The 23,185-nt window shown below is 43.1% G+C and overlaps 1 protein-coding gene across 1 annotated transcript; it reads right to left on the bottom strand.

Annotated features, from left to right (window-relative positions):
- Nucleotides 1–3,295: 3,295 nt before the first annotated feature.
- Nucleotides 3,296–22,763, bottom strand: ACTR6 (actin related protein 6). Its single transcript, XM_044277376.1, has 11 exons — nucleotides 22,542–22,763; nucleotides 15,866–15,983; nucleotides 12,932–13,000; nucleotides 10,785–10,908; nucleotides 10,546–10,681; nucleotides 10,066–10,122; nucleotides 7,951–8,049; nucleotides 7,799–7,877; nucleotides 6,095–6,266; nucleotides 4,449–4,587; nucleotides 3,296–3,509 (listed from the first exon to the last, which is right to left on the bottom strand). The coding sequence occupies exons 1-11, from the start codon at nucleotides 22,700–22,702 to the stop codon at nucleotides 3,380–3,382; spliced, it is 1,284 nt and encodes a 427-aa protein (XP_044133311.1). The 5' UTR covers nucleotides 22,703–22,763; the 3' UTR covers nucleotides 3,296–3,379.
- Nucleotides 22,764–23,185: the final 422 nt, after the last annotated feature.

Raw genomic sequence — 23,185 nt, 5'->3', positions numbered from 1 at the left:
GGATTACGGACGGGAGGAGGGAGGTTAGAGCAGAGACCAAGGGCGGACAGACGCGGTGGAGGGGGAGTGGATTCGTATGAAAATGACCCAGGGGTCTGGGCACCGGCCGTTGCAACGCCGCCCCTGGGCACCTTCACAGCCTAATTTGCATATGGATTAAAAGTGTTTATTGGCAGAATGATGATAGCAAGCAACATACGGTAAGCACAGTTTTAATAGGGGGATGCCATGGACATAAGTCTGTTAGGTTAACACGGTGAATCGGCGTGAAAGACTCCCTTTAATAGATAAATGACCAAGTCTAATATTTTTAACCAGGGGCGTACATAGAAATCATTGGGCCCCATAGCAAGAATCTGAATTGGGCCCCCTAATTCCACCCACTACCCATCCCTGGCCCATCCCACCACCTGCCCTTTTTTGTTGTTGTTTTTTTCTGTTAAGGCGCTCACCGTACAGGTTCTTTTTTTTAATAGTGCAGACATTTTCGGCCGCGGCAATAGATAATATGATTTTTTTTTATTGTTTATATATTTTTATATGTAAAATTGGGGTGATTTAAATGTTTAATATATCAGTGTTTGTTTTGTTTGTTTTTTTCACTTTTTTTTTTAACTATGAATCTATAATTTTTTTTTACTATTAATTGATCGTGGGACCTGAGGAGTTAAATTACTAGGGGGTGGTGCACTGTCCTGAGTCCTCTGAATAATAATGAGCCTTAGGCCTCTTGCACACTGCCGTGTTTCACGGCCGTATGCGGGCCGTGGAACCGCGGCCTGGATCCCTCCTGAGAGCAGGAGCGCACGGCGTCACTGGTTGCTATGACGCCGTGCGCTCCCTGCTGCCGCCGCCGCAATACAGTAATACACTGGTATGATCTATACCAGTGTATTACTGTACTGTGCCGGCAGCAGGGAGCGCACGGCGTCATAGCAACCAGTGACGCCGTGCGCTCCTGCTCTCAGGAGGGATCCAGGCCGCGGTTCCACGGCCCGCATACGGCCGTGAAACACGGCAGTGTGCAAGAGGCCTTATAGAATAGTGTTCCCCAACCCTGCAGAAACTCTGCTTTCTGCTGCCCTCTTCCCCCCACTAACCATCCCCCCATGACACAGTACTCCAAATTAGCAATTAAACTGCAGAGTTCATTGGGGGGGGGGGGGGGGGCTGGGGCACACTGTCCTCCTAAATCCTCTATATAATAACCCTTTTAGAACAGTGCCCCCCCAAACCTGCAGGAACTCTTCTTGCTGCTGCTGCTGCCCTTTTCCCACAATACCCATCCCTCACCACACCCTGTGAACTTTTTTAAACGTAGAGTCTGTCACTCACTGCTGTGAGTGTACAACTTACTTTGTCCTTGGTGGCAGATTTGCAGTGGCACGCAACAGGCAAGGGGCATGCCAGCGATGCTGGGGGCTGGTTGTAGTTGGGATGGGACTTGGGTCTCAGTGGCAGTATGAGGCAGGTAGTGGCAGCGGCAGCGCGTGACGTGAGAGCGGTAAGCACAAGCCTGCCGTCCTGCCCATCCAGCCGCCTGCACAGTTCTGCTCTGATCTGCTGCTGTCTTCTGAGCCTGCGACTCGCACACTGGCCAATCAGCAGCAGGAGCTTTGCACCGCTAAATGCTGATTGGCCAGTGCAGTGCGAGTGCCCAGAGCAGAATGAGCGGCATTGCGGTATGTCACTGGCTGGGTCGAGGGAGGGGGGAGGGGGCTGAGCAGAGGGGAAGCAGGGCCCGCCCAAGCTTTAGATAGGGATCGGGACGGAAGACTGGCAATGATTAATACAAAACTACAGACATGGGGCGGAGCCTTTCATGCACTCCGGGCCCCCCCTTGCCACGGGCCCCATAGCAGCTGCGTGCGCTGCCTATATTGGCGGTACGCCACTGTTTTTAACTCATTTGCATTATGTGGCAGCATGTTCGCAAAATGTATTTGCTTTTACAAAACTCTGGTCACTGTAGAGCAGTGTGTAAAGGAAAGATTTATACATCCGATCACTTTTTGAGGACACCTACCGTAAATGTGTGTTTCTGCTTACTGTGAGAATGGTAGAAGTGCAAGCAATGAATATGAACAGCAAAACTATTTTAAATGGCTATGCACACCTTTGGGGACATTTTTTCTATTATTGCATTGCAATCATTTTGAGCTAAAAATCATTTTTTCAATTGGTCGTTTTTAAAAATGTTGAGCCCCTTTGTCTGTACAGCCTTGAGATTCTCTAGTAGCATGCTCTGTGTTTTTACTGTGTTCCGTCAGGCAGCTCAGCTGAGGGCTCCTCATCTCTGACCTTATAAAAACACTCATTAGGCCTCTTTCACATGGGCGAGATTTCCGCGCGGGTGCAATGCGTGAGGTGAACGCATTGCACCTGCACTGAATCCGGACCCATTCATTTCTATGGGGCTGTGCACATGAGTGGTAATTTTCACGCATCACTTGTGCTTTGCGTAAAAATCGCAGCATGCTCCTCTTTGTGCGTTTTTCACGTAACGCAGGCCCCATAGAAATGAATGGGGTTGCGTGAAAATCGCAAGCATACGCAAGCAAGTGCGGATGCAGTGCGATTTTCACGCATGGTTGCTAGGTGACGATCGGGATGGGGACCCGATCATTATTATTTTCCCTTATTACATGATTATAAGGGAAAATAATAGCATTCTGAATACAGAATGCATAGTACAATAGGGCTGGAGGGGTTAACAAAAAAAAAAAAAAAAAACTTGTTTGCGCAGCCGGCATCTCTTCTGTCTTCTTTTGTGAGGAATAGGACCTTTGACGTCACTACATTCATCACCATTATAACCATGTTATAAGGGGAAATAATACAATCTACACTACAACTAACCCAAACCTGAACTTCTGTGGGTACGCCAGTCAGTTTTTTATCACACGCGTGCAAAACACATTGCACCCGCGCCATAAAAACTGAACATCGGAACGGAATCGCAGTCAAAACTGACTGCAATTGCGTTCCTACTCACGCGGGTTTGCCGCAATGCACCGGGACGCATCCGGACACGCTCATGTGCAAGGGGCCTTATAGCTCAATTCTGAACTTACTGATAGGAATGTGGCTTAAATAAGTTGGTTATTAGATGACCGATAGGCAGAAGGTAATCCTTAATGACAAAGGTGCTGAGTATTTTTAATAAAATAATTTTTTTCAATTAGTCTTTAAGTCCAAAATGAGTAAAATGCAATAGTGATAAAAAAAAGATGCCTCCAAATAATCATTGTCTTTAAATCATACCAACAATTCTGTAATAAAGACAGAAAAAATGTATCTAATAAATATTTATGAAAAGTTGATCTATTTACACGACTAAAAATGGGTTAAAATACATTTACAAGACAGCATAAATAAACTAAATATCAAATTTCTCTTCACAAACTTCATGACCATTCTCTTCATACTCCTCTCTAGTCACCACCATGTCTTCAAAATCATCGTTTTCTGATATTAACTTTCCTCCTTCCCAAGAGTATGTGATGGGGCTGAAATAAAGACAGAATGCTCAGCCTGTGGTTTGTAGAACAGATGTATACGTTCTATCACTGCAGTAAAGGCATAGCTGCATCTTCTGAGGGCAGTCAGAAGAGGACATACACAATATGGCGGTTTTGAAAATCTTGTCTAATGTGCATGGCCATCTTAAGAGAAAGTCAACCAGGAATTTCTCCACAATTTGTAGGCATTTATAAATAATAGTCCCATACTAGATTAGCAGGAAAATATAGCCCAGTACTGGCAGCAGCTGGTCACTAGAGGCAATGGGCCAGATTTATCATTACTATGACAGCTCACGCAACTTTCACATATGGCTAAAGTCAGTTTAAGCCAAGTCAGATTTATGATCGGCCCTTTAAGACTGTAATATGGTAGCAGTTTATCCGTCAGTAAGCAGCTTTACAAAAGTCGCACGTCCTTACGAAAAAGTTGCATGTTCTATAAAAAAAAATCTCATAAGATAAGCATGGTCCTCACTGGAGTGAAATTGCGCATTTTGTTGCGACTTTTTAAATAGTCCCAATAGTAAATCTGTCTAGAGATTCATTTACATAAGAAAACACGCCCACTTTCAGAAAACTGGCGAGCATAGTGCAGAGCAGAAAGAAGTTGCAAATTTGTGCGCAGTTTTAGCGTTTGCACTTTTTTTGCGACTTTTTCACTCCATTATTCTGACTTGAGCTAATGATAAATCTGGCCCAATGAGTATGATTTATGATACGCCTGTCTTTGCTTCCTCCAAACACCCAGCAGTTTAGAATGTCTGATAGTCCAGCATCTCTGTGGCCCCAGTCGTGCTAGATTATGGGAATATTTATGTATATAGCTCCAGTTTAAACTTTTTTTTTTATAATAATTTTCATTACATTTAGAAATAATCTGGGAGCTCATGTTGGTTCATTGCTACACAAATTCACGAAACTTACTTTTGAGGCAATATGACAGACACATCGTAGTCTGTTGGAGTGAGTTTCCGCACCTCAGAATACACACGCTCTTTGAATCCTGGCAATAATGAGTTGCCGCCAGTAAGGACTATGTTCTTGAAGAAATGAGGCTGCATTTCTGAAAGAATGGGTAAGATTGTCAATATACGTTTTTCATCCTATTTTACTCAATTGGGTTTTAATAAAAGAGACAAGAGTACTGAATTCATAATAGCATCTAACCAAAGTAGAAGCTAAAGGGTTTGAACTGGGCCACAGCATAGAAGCAACGTAAAAGTAACACATTTTCTTCTACGCTACACCTTATATTATTTATAATGTATACAGATTCTGCACTGCATATCACCAGAGAGAAACTTCCATCAATAGGGGCATTATACTTTTAAAACTCAATGGCTTACATGTACCAATAAAGCATCAACTTAGACAGTCAAACTGCGCCAGATTTACAACAGTGGCTGATACTGGTTGATAAATCTGGCATACCTATAGACGGTCTTGTCATTCTAAGTTAATATTTGTTTGATTAGTTTACTCCGAAAAATATTGCAAAATTTTGCCACACCCCTTGTTAGTGTCTAAAACACTTTAAAAAATGTGTTGGAAAGAATTCAGTGCATATTCCTTGTATCGTAAATCTCTCCCCGTAGTCAAAATAAAAAGTAGTAGAAAACTTTAGAGTTTTTCTGTCTGTTTTTCCTTTTCATTTCAGCAGTTACCATGCAACAAAAAATTAAATACAGAATATTGTCCTCCTGTGGCACTCAGCACAAATAATAATACTGCCTATATAGACAGGTAGTCTATTGTCAGGTTACTGCTGCTCTGAGGGGAAGATATTATCTGAAGGGTAATTCTTGTGAGAATAGTAGGTGTAGAATTCTGGATGACAGTTCTATTGATCTCTTGATAGGCCTAGATAAAGATACCCACAAAAGAGCATTGCATTTATCAGGGGAATGTGTGATGCTCTAACTGAGTCACTCAGGGGAACTCTCTCTGGCCAATTATTAGACTGGAAAAAAAAAAATAAGTTAAAAGTGCTAAAAGTCTAAACAAAGAGGAACAGGACAGGAAGTAGAATATATAGAGTAACAAAAACAATTATAAAAAAAAAAAAAAAGACCGTCACATATACAATGTTCATATTTAAACATGTTTTGTCTATTTAAGTAAAACATTACAACAAAAGTTGAAGTTTGGGAATGTTGAGGGACATTTACAAAGACTGGCGTTCCTACACACCAGTCTTGATCCTGTGTGCGCCAGAGTAAGATGTGCCTAATTTATAAAGAGGGCAGATGCCTCTTTATCTTGGCCCCTCCATCTGCCAGAAACTGAAGTCTATGCCATGTAGGGACTGGTGTAGACTTCAACTATAACTTATGCCAGACACTGTCATTAAGTTATAGTAAATCTGATTGGCAGCTAGACGCTCCGCCCCTTTTTGCTCACTACCTCAGAAAAGTGGCGAGAAGGTTACAAAGTCACAAATTATGGTACACATATGGTGTGCACCATGATTTGCGTCTTATTTACAACGCAATACCCCTCATTCGCTTTTCTAGCTATATTCAGATTCATTTACAAAACAAAATACTTTTTTTTTTTTTTTGATCGCTTACCTTCAGGGAGGTTGTTAATGGAATGTACTATGGCTTCTGGAATACCCATTTCTTGTATTCCAATGTCTGAGGGATGGAACAATATCTCAGGAACTGCAAACCGTTCATTAGTTAAACGAAGAATCTGCTCTCCAGCTGTGGTCTTCCCACTAAACACCATCTCTTCCCTTGACTGTTGTAAATTGCAAATAGTTTAATTAATGCGCCACCAAAATCATCCTTGATACATATATAATTTTACTTTTATGTTCAGGATCTAGTATACCCAAGGCTCTTGGAAGTAAAGCAACCATTCGACTAAAAGGCTTGGAGTGGGTAGAGCCACTGGACTCCATCTACCTCTTATGAAAAGCTGGTACATGTCAAATTGAATCAAATCGTATAAGATTTTGCTGAAAGCCTGAATGTGCACATTCTCCACCCAAGTGCTACTGAAAAAGTGAAGTGTACCATCCATGAAATTGCACACCCCTGCAAACCTTCCCCAACCTTCTGAGCTAGAAGGCCCTGCAAAGGTCAGCTTAGGGAGAGAACATTTTGTTCCTGGCTTCCATGCGAGTGTCCACCAGGAGTCAAAGTGGAGTGTTGACTTCCCCAGAAGAAGTTAGGTTTTCAGCCCCTTACACCCATAATAGCCACAGACATCTACCCCTCGAGGAGGGACATCCCATAAGTCCATCGTGTCCTAAATGATCATGTGACATACACTGAAAGTGAAAAAACTGTGAACACTTTTTTTTAAAATAAAAAGCATGTGTATGATGTCATTACGGACCCAACAACCGACTGCAATTATAAAAGTTCCTCAATATTCATCCAAGTCAGAAGGCCCAGGCAAATAGAGAGGTGTGCTCAAGTCAAAAGTCAATACATGCAAATGTGCCATCACTCAGTAAGATCACAAAACCAGTAAGTTCATGCATCCCAAGGGTACTTCTGCATCTTGAGCTTTCAAACGACCGAAGCTTATGGCTTCAATCAGAAGGCCCCAGGTCACTTACAAGCAGCAAGCTTTTCAGATTATGCTGAAATGTATATATTTTTTTTATCACTCTCCAACCTTGAAATGTGATGCACCAATGTTCTGTCCCCAGATGCAGATCCAGTTGTTTCTGTGTGTTTATCAGTTTGACATTGCATTACCTGGGTTGTAATTCATGTGCATTACATTGTATGGTAACAGCACCATCTACTGATGAGTTCATGTATTTCCTCCAGCCTGTTTTTCCCTATGCATTATGGGAGTCCCAGGGCATTGTGGGTAGTTCCTGGGTCTTTCTAGTCTTGTGCTGGTACAGCAAGCAGCCACCATCTTATGTCTCAGGAGCCACACTCTCACTGGTTTTCCTGCCCCATTCATCTGTTATTCAGCCTGTTTTTAAGCATAGTCAGTAAGGGCACTATCTATGTGTCATTATATTGCAGTTTATTATGTTGTTGCATTTGATAGCATTGTCATTGCATTACCTCATGTACTTTATGTATAGCAGATTATTCTGCATCCTATACAATGTACTATTGATGTATATGTTCTAAAATACTGTTTTATTCTGTAGTTTCACCTTTCCTGTCAATCTGCTATCAATAAAGAGAAAGTTAAAGCAGTACAGTTTTCTCTTATTAAGACAGAGAAGGTTTAGCTACATGTCAGATTACACACCGTGCTAACGTGTATGAGGACAGTATAACCAAAGAACAACGTACCTTAGCAAAACCTTTCTTGATAGTGCTAAAGTCTGGCAGAACGTAATCAACCATCACAGAGTTGTCTTCCCCTTTTAATCTAAAGGAAATACTTGTTAGCGTTGTAATATGCATTTTCACTGTAAATCTCATCTTTAGCTCTGAATACGTACTTGGCCACTTCCATCTCTTTATAAAAATCTGCTGCTACGTAGCACACATCTTCCTTTACTTGATTGATTACATGAGTCTCATCCATAACGTGCAATTGTCTGGGGGAAATTACAAATATGTGGATATTAAAAAAGGAGGGAGGCCATGAAAAGGCATAACAAAGACTTACTAAACCTTACTTCCTATAACGCTATCCCTGTTTGCCACTAAGGGAATCATTTCACGGTCATGAAACACAGAGCTAAAGGCCGCTATAAGAGGCCCACAAATTTACATCTACCCTCTAAGACATCAAAAGATTATCTCAATCCAGCCAGGCTTGCTCACAAACTTTTATAATATGTGAATCTTAAATAAGCTCCAAGGGAATATTTATCCAAATATAGATGTGAAGTCAGAATGCATGAGAAAACGTCAATGCTATTGTAGGTGACACATTCCCATTAAATCTCATACATTTTTCTACAACTTAAAATCAGACAGTGGCACTTGAGATTTTATATATATATATTTTTATATTTTTTTTAATAACCAGTTTGTATTTTCTTTTTTTTTTCCTTTTTTTATAGTATTCTGAACAAGATAATGGGGGCTGCCATCTTGTCGTCTTGGCGCTGAATCGTGCAGGGCAAAGGCATTTTGTAGAGTTCTGGTGACAAACTGGGCTCTCCTTCGGGCTGCCAGGCGGAGGCTTCCTTCCAGCAGTGTGTTCGGGGTAAAACTGCTAGGGGAGCGCTAAAGCCCACCCATTAGAGCCGGTGATGTCACCGAACACACTTCTGGAAGGAAGCCTCCGCCTGGCAGTGTGTGTTATGGTAAGGGAGAGCATTGAGGCATGAACTGCTCCGATGCTCATGTCGGGAAGGGGGGGGGGGGTTTGCCTGGGTATGTCCAGGTTCAAAACCCATTTAACAGCATTTAGAGATATGCTTTACAACAGCCTACATGGGCCATAGACCCAGACAGCGGGGACATCATTAACCTCTATGGGAGAGTTTTCTGGGCATGCTCAATGGTCAGGAGGGAGCTGATAAGCGGTGATATCACCTATTGTGAATGGTGTTTTCTATATATAGGTGCTAGGTTTTAAAGGGAACCTGTCACCAGGATTTTGCGCATAGAGCTGGGGACATGGGCTGCTAGATGGCCACTAGCACATCTGCAGTACCCAGGTCCCATAGCTCTCTGCGCGTTTATTGTGTTAAAAAAACGTTTTGATTGATATGCAAATGACCTGATATGAGTCCTGTAGCCGGAGATGAGTCAAGCGGAAAGGAGCCCAGCACCGCCCCGCGTCCTCCGAATCTCCTCCTTGCTGGCTGACGTCACAGAGCTGGAGCGCCGAAATCTCGCAATGCGCGAGCTAGCGCATGCGCAGTGTCGGCATCATGTTCATTCCCTGTACTGGCATCAGCACAGGGAACGAACTACGCATGCGCTAGCTCGCGCATCGCGAGATTTCGGCGCTCCAGCTCTGTGACGTCAGCCAGCAAGGAGGAGATTCGGAGGACGCGGGGCGGTGAGTGAATGATGCGATCCTGGTGCCGGCTTCCTAACTGCGCCTGCGCCGACTACGTCACAGTGAGGAAGCCGGCATCAGGAGAGCGGCCTTCACTCACTGCGCTTGTGCCGAAGACCGAAGTGAACGGCGCAGGGGCGGGATTTCGCCAACGATGCAGGGAACAATTTAGCATAGCCAATAAAATATATATGTATAGCTCCACCTGCTGTTGCTATAGCGCTCATTGTGATGGCCACACATGCTCAGTTTTAGCCTTTAACTGCCTCCTGAGCTGTGATAGGGAGCGCGGAGACACACCCCCCTGAGCTGCAGCAGAAAAGACACGCCCCTTGATGATTTTCATGTTTTACATTAGTCATTGGATAACCCTTTTAAGAGTACTAGGAGCCAAGATACGACAGTTGCAGGGGGTTGGGAGGAGATTTGAGTTAATGCTTTGTTATTTTGGAAATATGTGATATTTTGTAACAATGTATTGATATTTGAAAAATAATTTAAAAATACTGTATTATTATAGAAAAACAGTCCTCAAATGCAATTCCAAGACTTAAAACAAAATTTTTTAATCCGCTGTGTATTTTAGTAAGCTTACCTGTATGATATGATCTCTTTGAGATGGTTTGTTAACAACTTTCCACCAACATTAATTCTAGAAGAATAAAATGATTCAAAAGAGTGCAAATAAATATCAAGGACCACTAGGACACTGGCATTTACCCATTAAACAAAAAATAGAAAGCAACAAGCTGCCAATCTCTGAACAGTACGAAGTAATTTTTTTAAAAGGGTCAGAATAAAAAATAAAAAAATTCAAAACAAAAAGAAGTGATATCGCAGTGATCGCCTGCCACTACCATTCCAAAGCTTTTAGGGTCCCCGTTGGGCTCCACTTTTTGGTTCTTGTCAACACACAAGAAATGGTCACTGATGCAAAGGGGAGGGGCGGATTACTGAGATGAATGACCTAATTTGTTTTTGTTTTTTCATTCCACTCTGCCCGACTTTAAAAAAAAAAACTGGAAATCACCAGACAGACAACTCCTTTAATTAGGTTTCCTCAAAATGGTCCTACCTTATTATTCCTTCTTGCTTTTTTTTACTGCGACAATAGGGCACAATGTGTGTGAAGGAATAGCCAGTGTCTACAATGATGCAGCACAGCTCTGAAGGTTTGTCATGAAAGTATCTGTGTGCGCTCAGAGCTCCAGCTTCCAAAAGAGAAGAGAAGAGAACATAAACTCGCACCACATACGTACATCGCTTAGGAGCTTATCCCAAGACTGCACTAGGCTAATAGCAGCAAATACATACGGTTCACTCTTAGCGCCGCCTGGAACTGATATTCTTCAAACAGAATCTCATTCATCGACTCCTGAATTGAACTGAAGTTAAAATAGGGCTCTGTAATTATTATGTTTGATTCCATAAAGTCCACCTTAGAAAAGAAAAAAAAAAGAAAAATAAGCCTTAAAATATTTCTAAACATTATGCTCAAAGTGATCAGAAGAATGAAATGATACAGCTGGTGATCACCTCAAAGCTTTTCTCAGCGCTCCAGTCATATAATATGAGCTGCGTAAAAGCAGCATCTGTGTCGTGCTGACAAAGTAGAAGAAAAAAAAAAAAAAAGGCACACCTTTTAGGCTTCATACACATGACCATATTTTGCATAAGTGTCCAATCCGCATTTTTGGTGGATTGCACACAGACCCACTCATTTCTATTTGTCCGCCAAAAAAAAACGGACAGCACACCGATGCCATCCGTCTGTCTGTTCTGAAAATTATAGAAAATGTCCTATTCTTGTATGTACTCTGTGCATCGTACTAAATGGCACCCGGTATATAGAGGAGTGCGGTTATCAATATGTTAAACTGGTGACATCGACAGTATAGAGCAGGTGTCAGCGATCTTCAGCACGCCAGCTGTTGTGAAACTACAATTCCCAGCATGCTCTATTCATTTCTATGGGAGTTTGAGAAGAGCAAGTGTGCATGCTGGGAGTTGTAGTTTCACAACACCTGAAGTGCCGGAGGTTGCCTACCCATGAGAGGACAGCACAGTTCTTCAAGCTTATCCTCAAGATTGTTCCCATGTAGTTGTCTAATCAGATGTAGACTTGATATCTGAAGTGTCATTTCCTAGTGTCATAATTTCAGACCTTTATAGGACTGTATATGCTACCATGGTAATCCCCTAGGTATACAGCTGCCTGCTGACGTAAGCTTCAGGGTTACTTATCTTTCTCCTACCCCTGTAACCAGTTATGTGAGCAGTATACTGTAAAAACTGTGGTGGGTCATTTATTAAACACCAGACATGAGATTGGCATGTACTAGATCAGTGGTGGTGAACCTATGGCACGGGTGCCAGACGCGGCACTCAGAGCCCTCTCTGTGGGCACCCACACCCTGGAAAGAGTCTATGGTGTACCAATATGCCTTAGACTCTCCCTGCCATTTATCAGCACCGGGTGCACTATATACAGCACAGGCAGCGCACTGAATGTAGACAAGCTATTATAGCTACATGATAAAGTACATGGAAGATATACTATAGGGGACTGTAATATTCAGGTTAAATTGCCGTGTTGGCAATTTGCTAGAAATAAGTGGGTCTTGGGTTGCACTTTGGGCACTCGGCCTGTGAAAGATTCACCATCACTGTCCTAGATGATGGCTGATTTTCATTATTTACATTAATCATGGCATAAACTCTCATTGACTACAAGGAGCAGGGCTCATCATAAATCAGGCACATCCTCTGGCAGTCTGTGTGCTCCCAGCTGGAGTACACGTCAGTTGTCATTTACACCACTACACTTGCATAAATGATTGTAATAAATGTGCTTGTGACTTCTACGTTAGTTTCTGGCATGGGGGTGATAATAAGTGGCCCCCAGTATATACCAGAGCACTATTCATGCAGTTCACCAATCTCTTCCCACATGCAGTGTGCCCACCATGTTGAAGAATACTATGCTAATGCAGGACCATGCCAGGTCAGATTGGATGTTGTTTTCCACCACTTTCTTCAGCATAAAAGTGTCAGGTGCTTGCAGTAGCGCTGCGCCTTCTCCCTGTTCACCAAGCACAGATCTGTACATGGTATAGCGGTTGTGCTTGGTATCACAGCTTAGCCTCATTCACTTGAATGGGGTTGAGCTGTGCCTAGGCCATGTGACCAATGAACATGATGTTACTGGCCTAGGAAGAGGCGCAAGTACTCACAGAACGCTGCGGCCTCTTTCTGCAGCTGATTGGCTGGGGTCCTAGGAGTGAGGCTACCAATGTCATATTATAGACCTCCACCGAGGATAGGCCATCAATATGTAACTCCTGGAAAACCCCTTTAATGGGGTAGCTGTAAAGAATGCAGCTAGGACACCTCGCATGAGGCCTAGTATGCATGTGGAGACAGAAATCAGTATTACTGGGTTGCCACAAGTAGTACATTACCTGAAACATTTCCTTGCCAAAAAGGTAATCCCATACTTGTCTTTGGACATCCCAATTCACCAAGTAGCCCTGTTTAATGAGGTACAGAATAGTTATTGCGCAGAAGACATGACAGAATGAATGTGTATGAAGCGAAGCCAGGCAATATCTGCAGACAAAATATAGACAGATGTGTGTGAATATTACAAGCGCTTTACCTCCCAGGACCTCCATTTTAGGTTTGCTGTTTGGAGAGCCACAACCATATTCATTATAAACGATATCCCAGAACTGTACTCTGAGAAGTTGTCAGCCAAGTTGGCAAGTACGTTCAGTGTGGGTCCTGCCTCTGAGACGAAGGGCCCCAATTCCAATTATTTCCAAAGCTCCTACTTGAGTTTGCCACATTTGGGACAACAGTAGGCCAAGACCCAACCTCCTGTCTGATCAACAAGTTATAAAAAGTAAAAGATAAAGAAGTTTTTGTGGGACAACTCCTTTAAAGGGGTTTTAAGAACCTTTCAAAAACCACAGTATGCACATGGCTAAAAATAATAAATTATCATATAATCTGTAATAAGATCCCCGCTGGGGCCAGTGATTGCTGCAGTGGTGACGTAGTAGTAAACCAGCGTCTGCAGGGTCCATGGAGCTCTCAACACAAGACAAGGCATTTATTTGACAGGCCAGTATGTGACTGTGTAGTATTTTTTAGCCATAAATATCGTATTTTATTCTGGGAGTTTTGAAAAATGTCAGAAAATCCCTTTAATAAAAATGTTGTACTAAAAAAGTGCCCTTGTTACCATCACAACAAATGTTCAACTGGATCAGAGATTATATATACATACATACACACACACAGTGCTGCCAATAATTATTCATACCCCAGGCAAATTTTGACTTAGTTACTTTTATTCAACCAGCAAGTAATTTTTCTGATGGGAAATTACATAGGTGTCTCCCAAAAGATAATAAGACTATGTACAAGAGGCATTATTGTGGGGGGGAAGGGGGGGGGGAATTCTCAGCTTTTATTTACATTTGAGCAAAAAGTGTCCAGTCCAAAATTATTCATACCCTTCTTAATAATCAATAGAAAAGCCTTTATTGGCCATTACAGCAATCAAATGCTTCCTATAATTGCAGACCAGCTTTTTGCATGTCTCCACAGGTATTTCTGCCCATTCATCTTTAGCAATGAGCTCCAAATCTTTCAGGCTGGAGGGTCTTCTTGCCATCACCCTGATCTTTAGCTCCCTCCACAGATTCTCAATTGGATTCAAGTCTGGACTCTGGCTGGGCCACTCCAAAACGTTAATGTTGTTGTCTGCTAACGATCTCTTCGCCACTTTTGCTGTGTGTTTTGGGTCATTGTCATGCTGAAATGTCCACTGGTGCCCAAGGCCAAGTTTCTCTGCAGACTGCCTGGCGTCGTTGAGAATCCTCATGTATTGCTCTTTTTTCATGGTGCCGTTTACTGTGATTAGGTTCCCTGGTCTATTGGCTGAAAAACACCCCCAAAGCATTAGGTTCCCACCACCATGTTTGACAGTGGGGATGGTGTTCTTTGGGTTGAAGGCTTCTCCTTTTTTACGCCAAATGAAGAAAACATCATTGTGACCAAACAATAAAATTTCAGTTTCATCTGACCATAACACAGTAGACCAGAAGTCTTCTTCTTTGCCCAGATGAGCTTTTGCAAAGGCCAAGCAAGCTTTTGTGTGCCTTATCTGGAGAAGTGGCGTCCTCCTTGGTCTGCATCCGTGGAACTCAGCAGTGTGCAGTGTCCGTTGGATTGTCTGCCTTGAGACATTGCCACCAGCAGAGCCCACATTCACCAGGATGGCCTTGGTGGTAATCCTTGGATTCTTTCTCACCTCTCTAACTATCCTCCTGGCCAGCACAGGTGTCACTTTTGGCTTTCCGACCACGTCCTCTGAGATTTTCCACGGTGCGTATTTTTTGCTCAAATGTAAATAAAAGCTGAGAAATGTTTTTTTTTCACAATAATGCCTCTAGTACATCGTCTTATCTTTTGAGAGACACCCATGTCATTTGCCATCAAAAAATTACTTGCTGGTTGAATAAATGTTACTTTAAGTCAAAATTTGCCAGGGGTATGAATAATTACGGGCAGCACTGTGTATATATTTTATTTAATTTTTATTTATTTATTTTTTTGCAATGATGGATGATCTTCCAGGACTGTTTCCCCACAGATAAACATTCAGGTTGTGTTGCAGACATGCTGTTTTTCTTTTATTTTCACTTATTAAAGGGGTTGTCTGATTTTAGGAGGAAACTGGATAACCCATGGGATCTTTCTGAAATAAAGAACAGGTAGGTATTTACCTGACAGATCCTGCATTGCAACCGATCCAGCATTTACCCGTGTGCAGTGGCGACATGTCGGAAACACTTTATCACCGCAGCCAATCAGTGGGCTCAGTGGCGCACCCAACGAGGCCAGCGTTGCGGAGTCACTGCTGCAGCTGGGTACACATAGTGGTGGCAGTGTGGGATCTGTACCTATATGTTCTTCCTTCTAAAACCAGACAAACAATTTAAAGGGGTTGTCCCATCTAAGACACTGCAGGGACCCACACCTATATTGAGAACTGAGCCCTGAAACTGGTGGAGGTTACACTGCTCATGCACAGCTGGTCTCCATTCATTTCCATGGGGCTGTCGAAAACAGCCGAGCGCTGGTTCAGCTATTTCCATCAGGCCCATAGAAGTGAATGGGACCATGCACGTTGCTCTCCCCATAGAAGTGAATGAGGAAGCATTTGGTGGTGGCCGGACAGAAGTCCCTCACCCACCACTTTGCAGGGATCTGTTTAGGGTGGTGGGACCCGCACCTATCAGACAATGGGGGCATATGCAAGCGATATGCCACCATTGTCTGAGATGAGACAACCCCTTTAGTACATTTTTTTTTATAATACTTACCTTCTGAAATGGAAGTATATAAAAAAGCCCAGACGGATCTTTTACTTCATCAATTTGATTTGCTGTAAATGTCTTTAGGCGAGCAGTCTTTGACCTGAATTGACAGTTTGGAATAACACTGAAAAAAAAAAAAAAAAAAACACATTAAAAAGGAATAAATTGCCTGGCCTAAGCAGTGATGCTTTCATGTACGGCACATTTGGATGCACATCATCAGTGCAGAAATAGCAGGGATCACAATCACATAGTGGTGGTACTATGTGATTGTGTACCAGGCACTTCCTATTAACAGAAGCTCTGCCTGACTCCTTCAAAGCTGACTGGCAGGTGTCCAGAAGGTCAGATCAAAAGAGACTCCCCCAGAAATTCAAGACTAGGGGAGTCATTGCAGTCAGCCTGCTGTAACAGCACACTATGAAACCTGTGTTATACCGACACCAGGACTATGCTAATTAATAAATAAACCTGTTGGCGTCGATTATTACCAAGGATCAGATTAGTGTGTTCCTCCACACACCATTTTGATCTCTACGCTACCATTCTCGACGTCAACAGGTTTGCACGTAGTCTTACACTCAAAAGACATTATTACGATACTGTGTCCGAATCTACTGTTGATATTGATAACTATGCTCTCTGTACTAATGCCGATTCCAAGGGTCATGTCCAGATGTTATCTGGCATGAGCTTCCAGGAATTGATTCATGCACATTTTTTACAGGAATCTCGAACTAGGCAAGCTGACCCCACCAGTACCAATAATCCATCATTTAAAGTCTCTAATAAGGACTTTTATCCGGTACAGTAGAGGTCCCTTGCCCTAGATCGATATCAAGAATTAGTAGAAAATTATCTTTGTACATTATATGATCCCACTAAATATGCGATACGTGATACTCCCCATCATAAACATGAGAATTTGTCTCATAAGGAAAGGTGGGCTCTCAAAGAGATGCACAATAATCAAGGAGGCTGACAAGGGAGGAGCAGTTGTCATTTTAGATATTGGTGTCTATAAATCCCAGGTATTGTCCATGTTAAATGATCCTGACACCTATAAACCTCTATCTGGCAACCCTCTCCTCCCTTTTCAGTCCAAAATGGTTACTATTCTAACTTTAGGGTTGGAGAAATATTCTTTCTGGGTGAAAAAACCTGACTACATTTATGTCCAACATCCCATTGTGTCGATTTTCCATGCACTCCAAAAGTGCACAAGGGAATTTTTCCTCCTCCCTTACGCCCTATTGTAGCAGGAATCGGTTCTTTCTCCGAGAGACTTTCGGAGTGGATTAATTCTCTGCTGCAACCGCTTATTTCGCATATTCCAGGTTTCCTTAGGCCCCTTTCACACGGGCGAGTTTTCCGTGCGGGTGCGATCCGTGCGGCGAACGTATGGCACCCGCACTAAATCCTGACCCATTCATTTCTATGGGGCTGTGCACATGAGCGTTGTTTTTAATGCATCACTTGTGCGTTCAGTTGAAATCGCAGCATGTTCTATATTGTCCGATTTCGACGTGACGCAGGCCCCATAGAAATGAATGGGGTGTGTGAAAATCGGATGGCATCCGCAAGCAAGTACGGATGCCATGCGATTTGCACGCATGGTTGCTAGGAGACGATCGGGATGGAGACCCGATCATTATTATTTTCCCTTATAACATGGTTATAAGGGAAAATAATAGCATTCTGAATACAGAATGCATAGTAAACCAGCGTTAGAGGGGTTAAAAAAAATAAAAAAAAAATTTAACTCACCTTAGTCCACTTGCTCGCGAAGCCCGGCATCTCCTTGTGCCTCCTCTGCTGATGAACAGGACCTGGGGTGAGCTGCTCCATTAAATAGAGCTTAAGGACCTTCGATGACGTCACTCCGGTCATCACATGGTCTTTTACCATGGTGAATCACCATGGTAAAAGATCATGTGACGTACCATGTGATGACCGGAGTGACGTCATCGAAGGTCCTTAACCTGTATTTAATGGAGCAGCTCACCCCAGGTCCTGTTCATCAGCAGAGGAGGCACAAGGAGATGCCGGCTTCGCGAGCAAGTGGACTAAGGTGAGTTAAATTTATTTTTATTTATTTTTTAACCCCTCTAGCGCTGGTTTACTATGCATTCTGTATTCAGAATGCTATTATTTTCCCTTATAACCATGTTATAAGGGAAAATAATACAATCTTCAGAACATCAATCCCAAGCCCGAACTTCTATGAAGAAGTTCGGGTTGGGTTTGGGTACCAAACATGCGCGATTTTTCTCACGCGAGTGCAACGCATGACAATGTTTTGCACTTGCGCAGAAAAAAATTGCGCATTTTCCCGCAACGCACCCGGCTCTTATCCGGGCAAAAAAACTCACGCCCGTGTGAAAGAGGCCTTAGGGGTACTAGGTCTGTGTTGCAGGCATTCTCGGACTTCAAATGGAGGTCTTAGTTTACCTGGATCACAGCAGATGTCACTGCTTTATACACCAGCATCCCACACGATCTAGCTTTGGTTTCTCTTCGCTGGTTCCTCAATAAATAAATATAGTGATTATTCGGATGGGCTCCAAGAATACATGGGGATAGTGGTGGAGTTCCTCCTCCAGCACAACTTTTTCATGTTCGATTCTATATTCTATCTTCAAGTTTCGGGGGTGTCGATGGGGGCCAAATTCTCTCCCTCCATAGCCAATATTTTTATTGCTTATGGCATGGTGGGAGGAGTGTTTTCTCCTCATCGACACCCACCCATTCAGTGGTCTTGTATGGTCTGGTGATGTTGCGGCCATACCACTGTTCCTCAACTACATCAACTCATGTGTGGAGTCTATTTCTTTTAGTCTCCAACATCATAGCAGATGCATATGCTTTCTGGATTTGTGCTTGGAGGGGGACTGCACTACATCCGAAGTTATCACCACTACATACAGAAAGTAACTAGCAGGTTCGTGTCATGCACCTCATACAATACGGAGTATTCCCAAAGGTGAACTTATTCGAGCTCGACGCAACTGTTCGAATATCAATTTTTTCGCACAAGAAGCTAGAAATATCACGGATAGGCTAACTTGTAGGGCTTATTCTTAAAAATCTGTTGCCTCCTCTGTCATTGAAGTTTCAGCCATGGATAGAGCTCCCCTGGTGTTTCCAAAAGTAAAACCACTGCTCCGGGTAAATACCATACCAAAATGCAAACGCGATTTCACTCCCTTTGTGACACAATATAGCCTGGAATATGATTGCATATGCAAAATCATTAAGAAATATCTCCCTTTATTGTCATGCGATAGTCAGTTGATGGATATTGTCGCAGAAGGACTGAAGTGTACAGCAAGAAGGGCTCCAACCTTGGGCAATTCCTTAAGTCCCAGCTTGTTCTCTGAAAAGATTTTGCAGAGACCAACCTGGCTCAACAACAAGGACAGCTATAAATGTGGTCATGCCAAATGCATTTGTTGCAATCATACCAGAGCCACAAAGAAGTTTAAATCTACTGCTAAGGCCTCATGCACACGACCGTTGTTGTGTTCCGCAAAATGGGGTTCCGTTTTTGTTTCCGTGTGTCTTCCTTTATTTTTGGAGGACCACCAGACAAAGGAATGTAAAAAAAAAAAAAAAAAAAAAAAAAAGTCTAAGACAGGTTTGCCATGCAAATGATAGGAAAAAAAAATGACACAGACGCGCGGATGACAATCATGTGTGCCTCCGCGTTTTTTAGCGGTCCCCTTGACTTGAATGGGTCCGTGAAGCGTTTTCCGCGAAAATAATAGGACAGGTTATATTTTTTTTTGACGGAATGGAACCACGGACGCGGATGGCAAACGGTGCATTAGCCGAGTTTTCAACGAACCTATTGAAAAACAATGGGTCCGCAGAAAACCACGAAAAACGGCGCAACGGACACAGAATAAAAACAACGGTCGCGTGCAGTAGACCTAACAATAAGGAATTTACCATACAGTCCTATCTTAACTGCAACACAAAGTTTGCGGTTTATATGATAATATGCGAACTTTGTCAGCTGCAATATGTGGGGTGTACTACGAATGAAATAAAAACTCGCATACGCAAGCATATTTCAGATATCCCACACTACGAAAACCGCAATGTGTCTGCTGTCAGCACACACTTTGCGATTTTGCATGCAGGTGACACCTCCAATCTGGTGGTTCAAGGAACCGAGAGAGTTTTCCTTCCCACCCGATCACTTTTAAATCGAGAGGCATCCTGGATTTTTCAGCTGGGCTCAAGACAGCCTAAAGGTCTTAATACAAGACATGATTTAATTCTACACTATTAGGCCTCATGCACACGACCATTGTTGTGTTCCGTGTCCATTGTTCCGTGTTCGGTGATTTTCTGCGGACCCATTGACTTTCAATGGGTCCGTTGAAAACTCGGATAATGCACCGTTTGTCGTCCGCGTTTTCAGTCAGTCAAAAAAATACGACCTGTCCTATTTTTTTCACGGACAAACGTTCGCGGACCCATTCAAGTCAACAGGTCCGTGAAAAAACACGGATGCACACAAGATTGTCATCCGCGTCCGTTTATTTCCTATCATTTGCAAGGCAAACTTGACTTTCACTTTTCTGGTCTGGTGATCCTCCAAAAATCAAGGAAGACACGCGGAAGAAAAAACGGACACAGATAACGGAACCCTGTTTTGCGGACCGTGAAAAAATACCGTTGTGTGCATGAGGCCTTAGGGGAGTCTTCCTTTTCTCCCTTTTGTGTTCAGATGTTTCATTATTATTATTAGTATAATATATTTTTGCTTTTATATATGCATCAATTACATATTTGTGTAGATGTTTTGGTCAGCACATGTGATTTTAATTTTTTCTCTATGTATGTTTACTGATTGGACATATGTGATTGCACCGTGTGTGCACCTCCTCATGATCATGTGATTGATTGATGGCATGGCCAGCTGTGTGAGCTGCTCATATGGTGCGATCCCATTACTAGTTCGATATGTCATGAGGAAGGACCGATATTTGTTAGTGGTCTGAAACGCGCAACCAAAGATTCCTGATTTTATGCCACAATAAAGCTACAAATTTTTTCCACCATTTCTTGAGCTGGATTTTCCTATATTTTCGAATTTACCATTACGCATCCGGGTGCGTCATCCGTGAACTGGTGAAGGGGGAAGGTGAGAGCTGCTGTGTGCTTAATATGCTAATTAATACTATGGTAGGATTTTTTTTTTTTACAAAATGTTATGAATAATGTCATTAAAAACAAAAACCACTAAAAAACACATTATTTATTGTAATACATTTTATTGTTCACACATTAAAGGGGTTGTCCGGGTTCAGAGCTGAACCTGGACATACCCATATTTTCACCCAGGCAGCCCCCCTGACTTGAGCATCAGTGCATCTCATGCTCCGATGCGCTCCCTTGCCCTGCACGTATGGGCTCTTTTGTTTACAATAACACACTGCCGGGCGGAAGCTTCCGCCCAGCAGTGTGTTCGGTGAGGTCACCGGCTCTGATGGGCGTGCTTTAGCGCTGCCCTAGCCTTTTTACTGGCTAGGGCAGCGCTAAAGCCCGCCCATCAATGCCGGTGATGTCACTGGGCTTCCTGGCAGCCCCATGGAGAGCCCCGATACCTCACCAGAACTCCTGAAAATGCCTTTGCCCTGCTCCGATGCTCATGTCAGGGGGTCTGCCTGGGTGAAAATGAAGGCATGTCCGGGTTCAGCTCAGAACCCAGACAACCCCTTTACAGGGATTTTCCTTTTATCGTATATTAATGACCTAAGCTCAGGATAGATCAAGATCAGATCGGCAGGGGCCTGAGAACCCAGAACCCCCCCCCCCCGCCCATCAGCGGTATGAAAAGATAGTAGCCCTCATACAAGCACTGTGTTCTCTTCATTGTTTAACTGTAGGTTTGAGCGAACTTGTGTTTCAAGCTCGGTGTACTAGGTTCGAGTTACCTAAGAATTCCATTATGGATTCCACTACCACCGACCATAACTTATCGTCCATGCACGGTACGCTGAACTTGAAAACAGAAGTTCGCTCATCCCTATTACCTGCCCACAACCAACACTGCAGCGGTGAGCAGTTTATAATTACAGCTCCTCCGTCCCTTTGACTTCAATGGGACGGCTCCATCCTATACACTTGAATAGGACAGATATAAGATAAGCGGAAAAACTCCTTTAAATAAAAGTACATGTTAGGTATACACACACACACACACAACATTATAACCTATTAAGCATTTAGCATGAAACGGTGTAAAAAAAAACCCGGCAAAAATCATTTTTTCTATATATTTCTGCAAAAAAAAAATCTAATATATATATAATTATTTTTTTTTTAAGCATAATGTGTATGTAACCTAGACGAAAGACAAAATGTATTAACATTTCTGCCACAGACAATGAAGAATAAACATCATAGTTGCTGAAATGCAGAGAGAAAAGGAAAAGATGTTGCTGGTCATTAAGAGGTTAAGAAGAATTAAACAATGACCCTCTTATAGACGGTTATGTACAGAGCTTTCCCCAGCAATGTCACACCGGCTGAGCTTTCAATACTATACATAACCCCACTGTACACAGCTGGTCCTCCAAACAGCGATAGAGAGTACTCCAGCCTGCCGCTCTATGTGCACTCTATGGTAAGCAGCCCGCGGGCGCCCTTATCTCCATGCAAAGCGCACCTCACTTCCCCGTTGCTGTATCCGATCTTTGCGGTGTAGGCCCCGTTATCTATCACCAAGGTGGTCATCCCGGGTCTGGAAACCCCGCATACAGTATAGGGATCATCCGGGAATTGTGTGACGTGAGCCGTACGAGCCTTGCGCCGCTCTCCCCGCTGCATTGTGGGAACTGGGAGGACTGTGTTCACCTCCTTGCGTGTAGATAGTCTGGCAGCCGCTTGTTTCACTGAGTGTGGTGCCGTAAAGCATCGGGCGGTAACTCACCAGATGGGAGTGACTTTATCGTGGGCTGAAACTACTATTGGATTGTGCGCCCCGCTCTCACGTCGCTCCGTCTGTGTGCTGATCGGCTTTCCCGTACATTGAAATGGCTGATAGCGGGGTGGCCATTGATGTCAGCCACCTTTATCACATAGCCACGCGCCACTGCGTGCGTGTGTGAACATGGCTTTATTCATGGGCTGGTGGTGTGAGCGCATTGTTACACTATGGAGCCACAAAGTGTCTGCTTCCTCTCTGTTAGACCTCATCTTTATATTGGATTTGAATAATTTCTATATTCAGATAATTCTTGTGCTATTGTGTAAAAGAAAACTATTTAAGGGCTCTTTCACACTTGCGTTCTTTTCTTCCGGCATAGAGTT

Source organism: Bufo gargarizans, chromosome 2, assembly GCF_014858855.1.
Source record: "Bufo gargarizans isolate SCDJY-AF-19 chromosome 2, ASM1485885v1, whole genome shotgun sequence".
NCBI classification, from domain to species: domain Eukaryota; kingdom Metazoa; phylum Chordata; class Amphibia; order Anura; family Bufonidae; genus Bufo; species Bufo gargarizans.
This window is presented reverse-complemented; position numbering and strand designations above follow the sequence as displayed.

What these genes read in the sequence shown, in the direction of transcription:
- ACTR6 (XM_044277376.1), bottom strand. Translation starts at nt 22,702, where the DNA reads ATGCAGCGGGGAGAGCGGCGCAAGGCTCGTACGGCTCACGTCACACAA. An exon ending in ATATACTTCCATTTCAGAAG is followed by an intron (nt 13,001 to 15,865) that starts GTAAGTATTATA and finishes CTCATTAAACAG; the next exon opens with GGCTACTTGGTGAATTGGGA. An exon ending in AAAGAGATCATATCATACAG is followed by an intron (nt 8,050 to 10,065) that starts GTAAGCTTACTA and finishes AATTTCCCCCAG; the next exon opens with ACAATTGCACGTTATGGATG.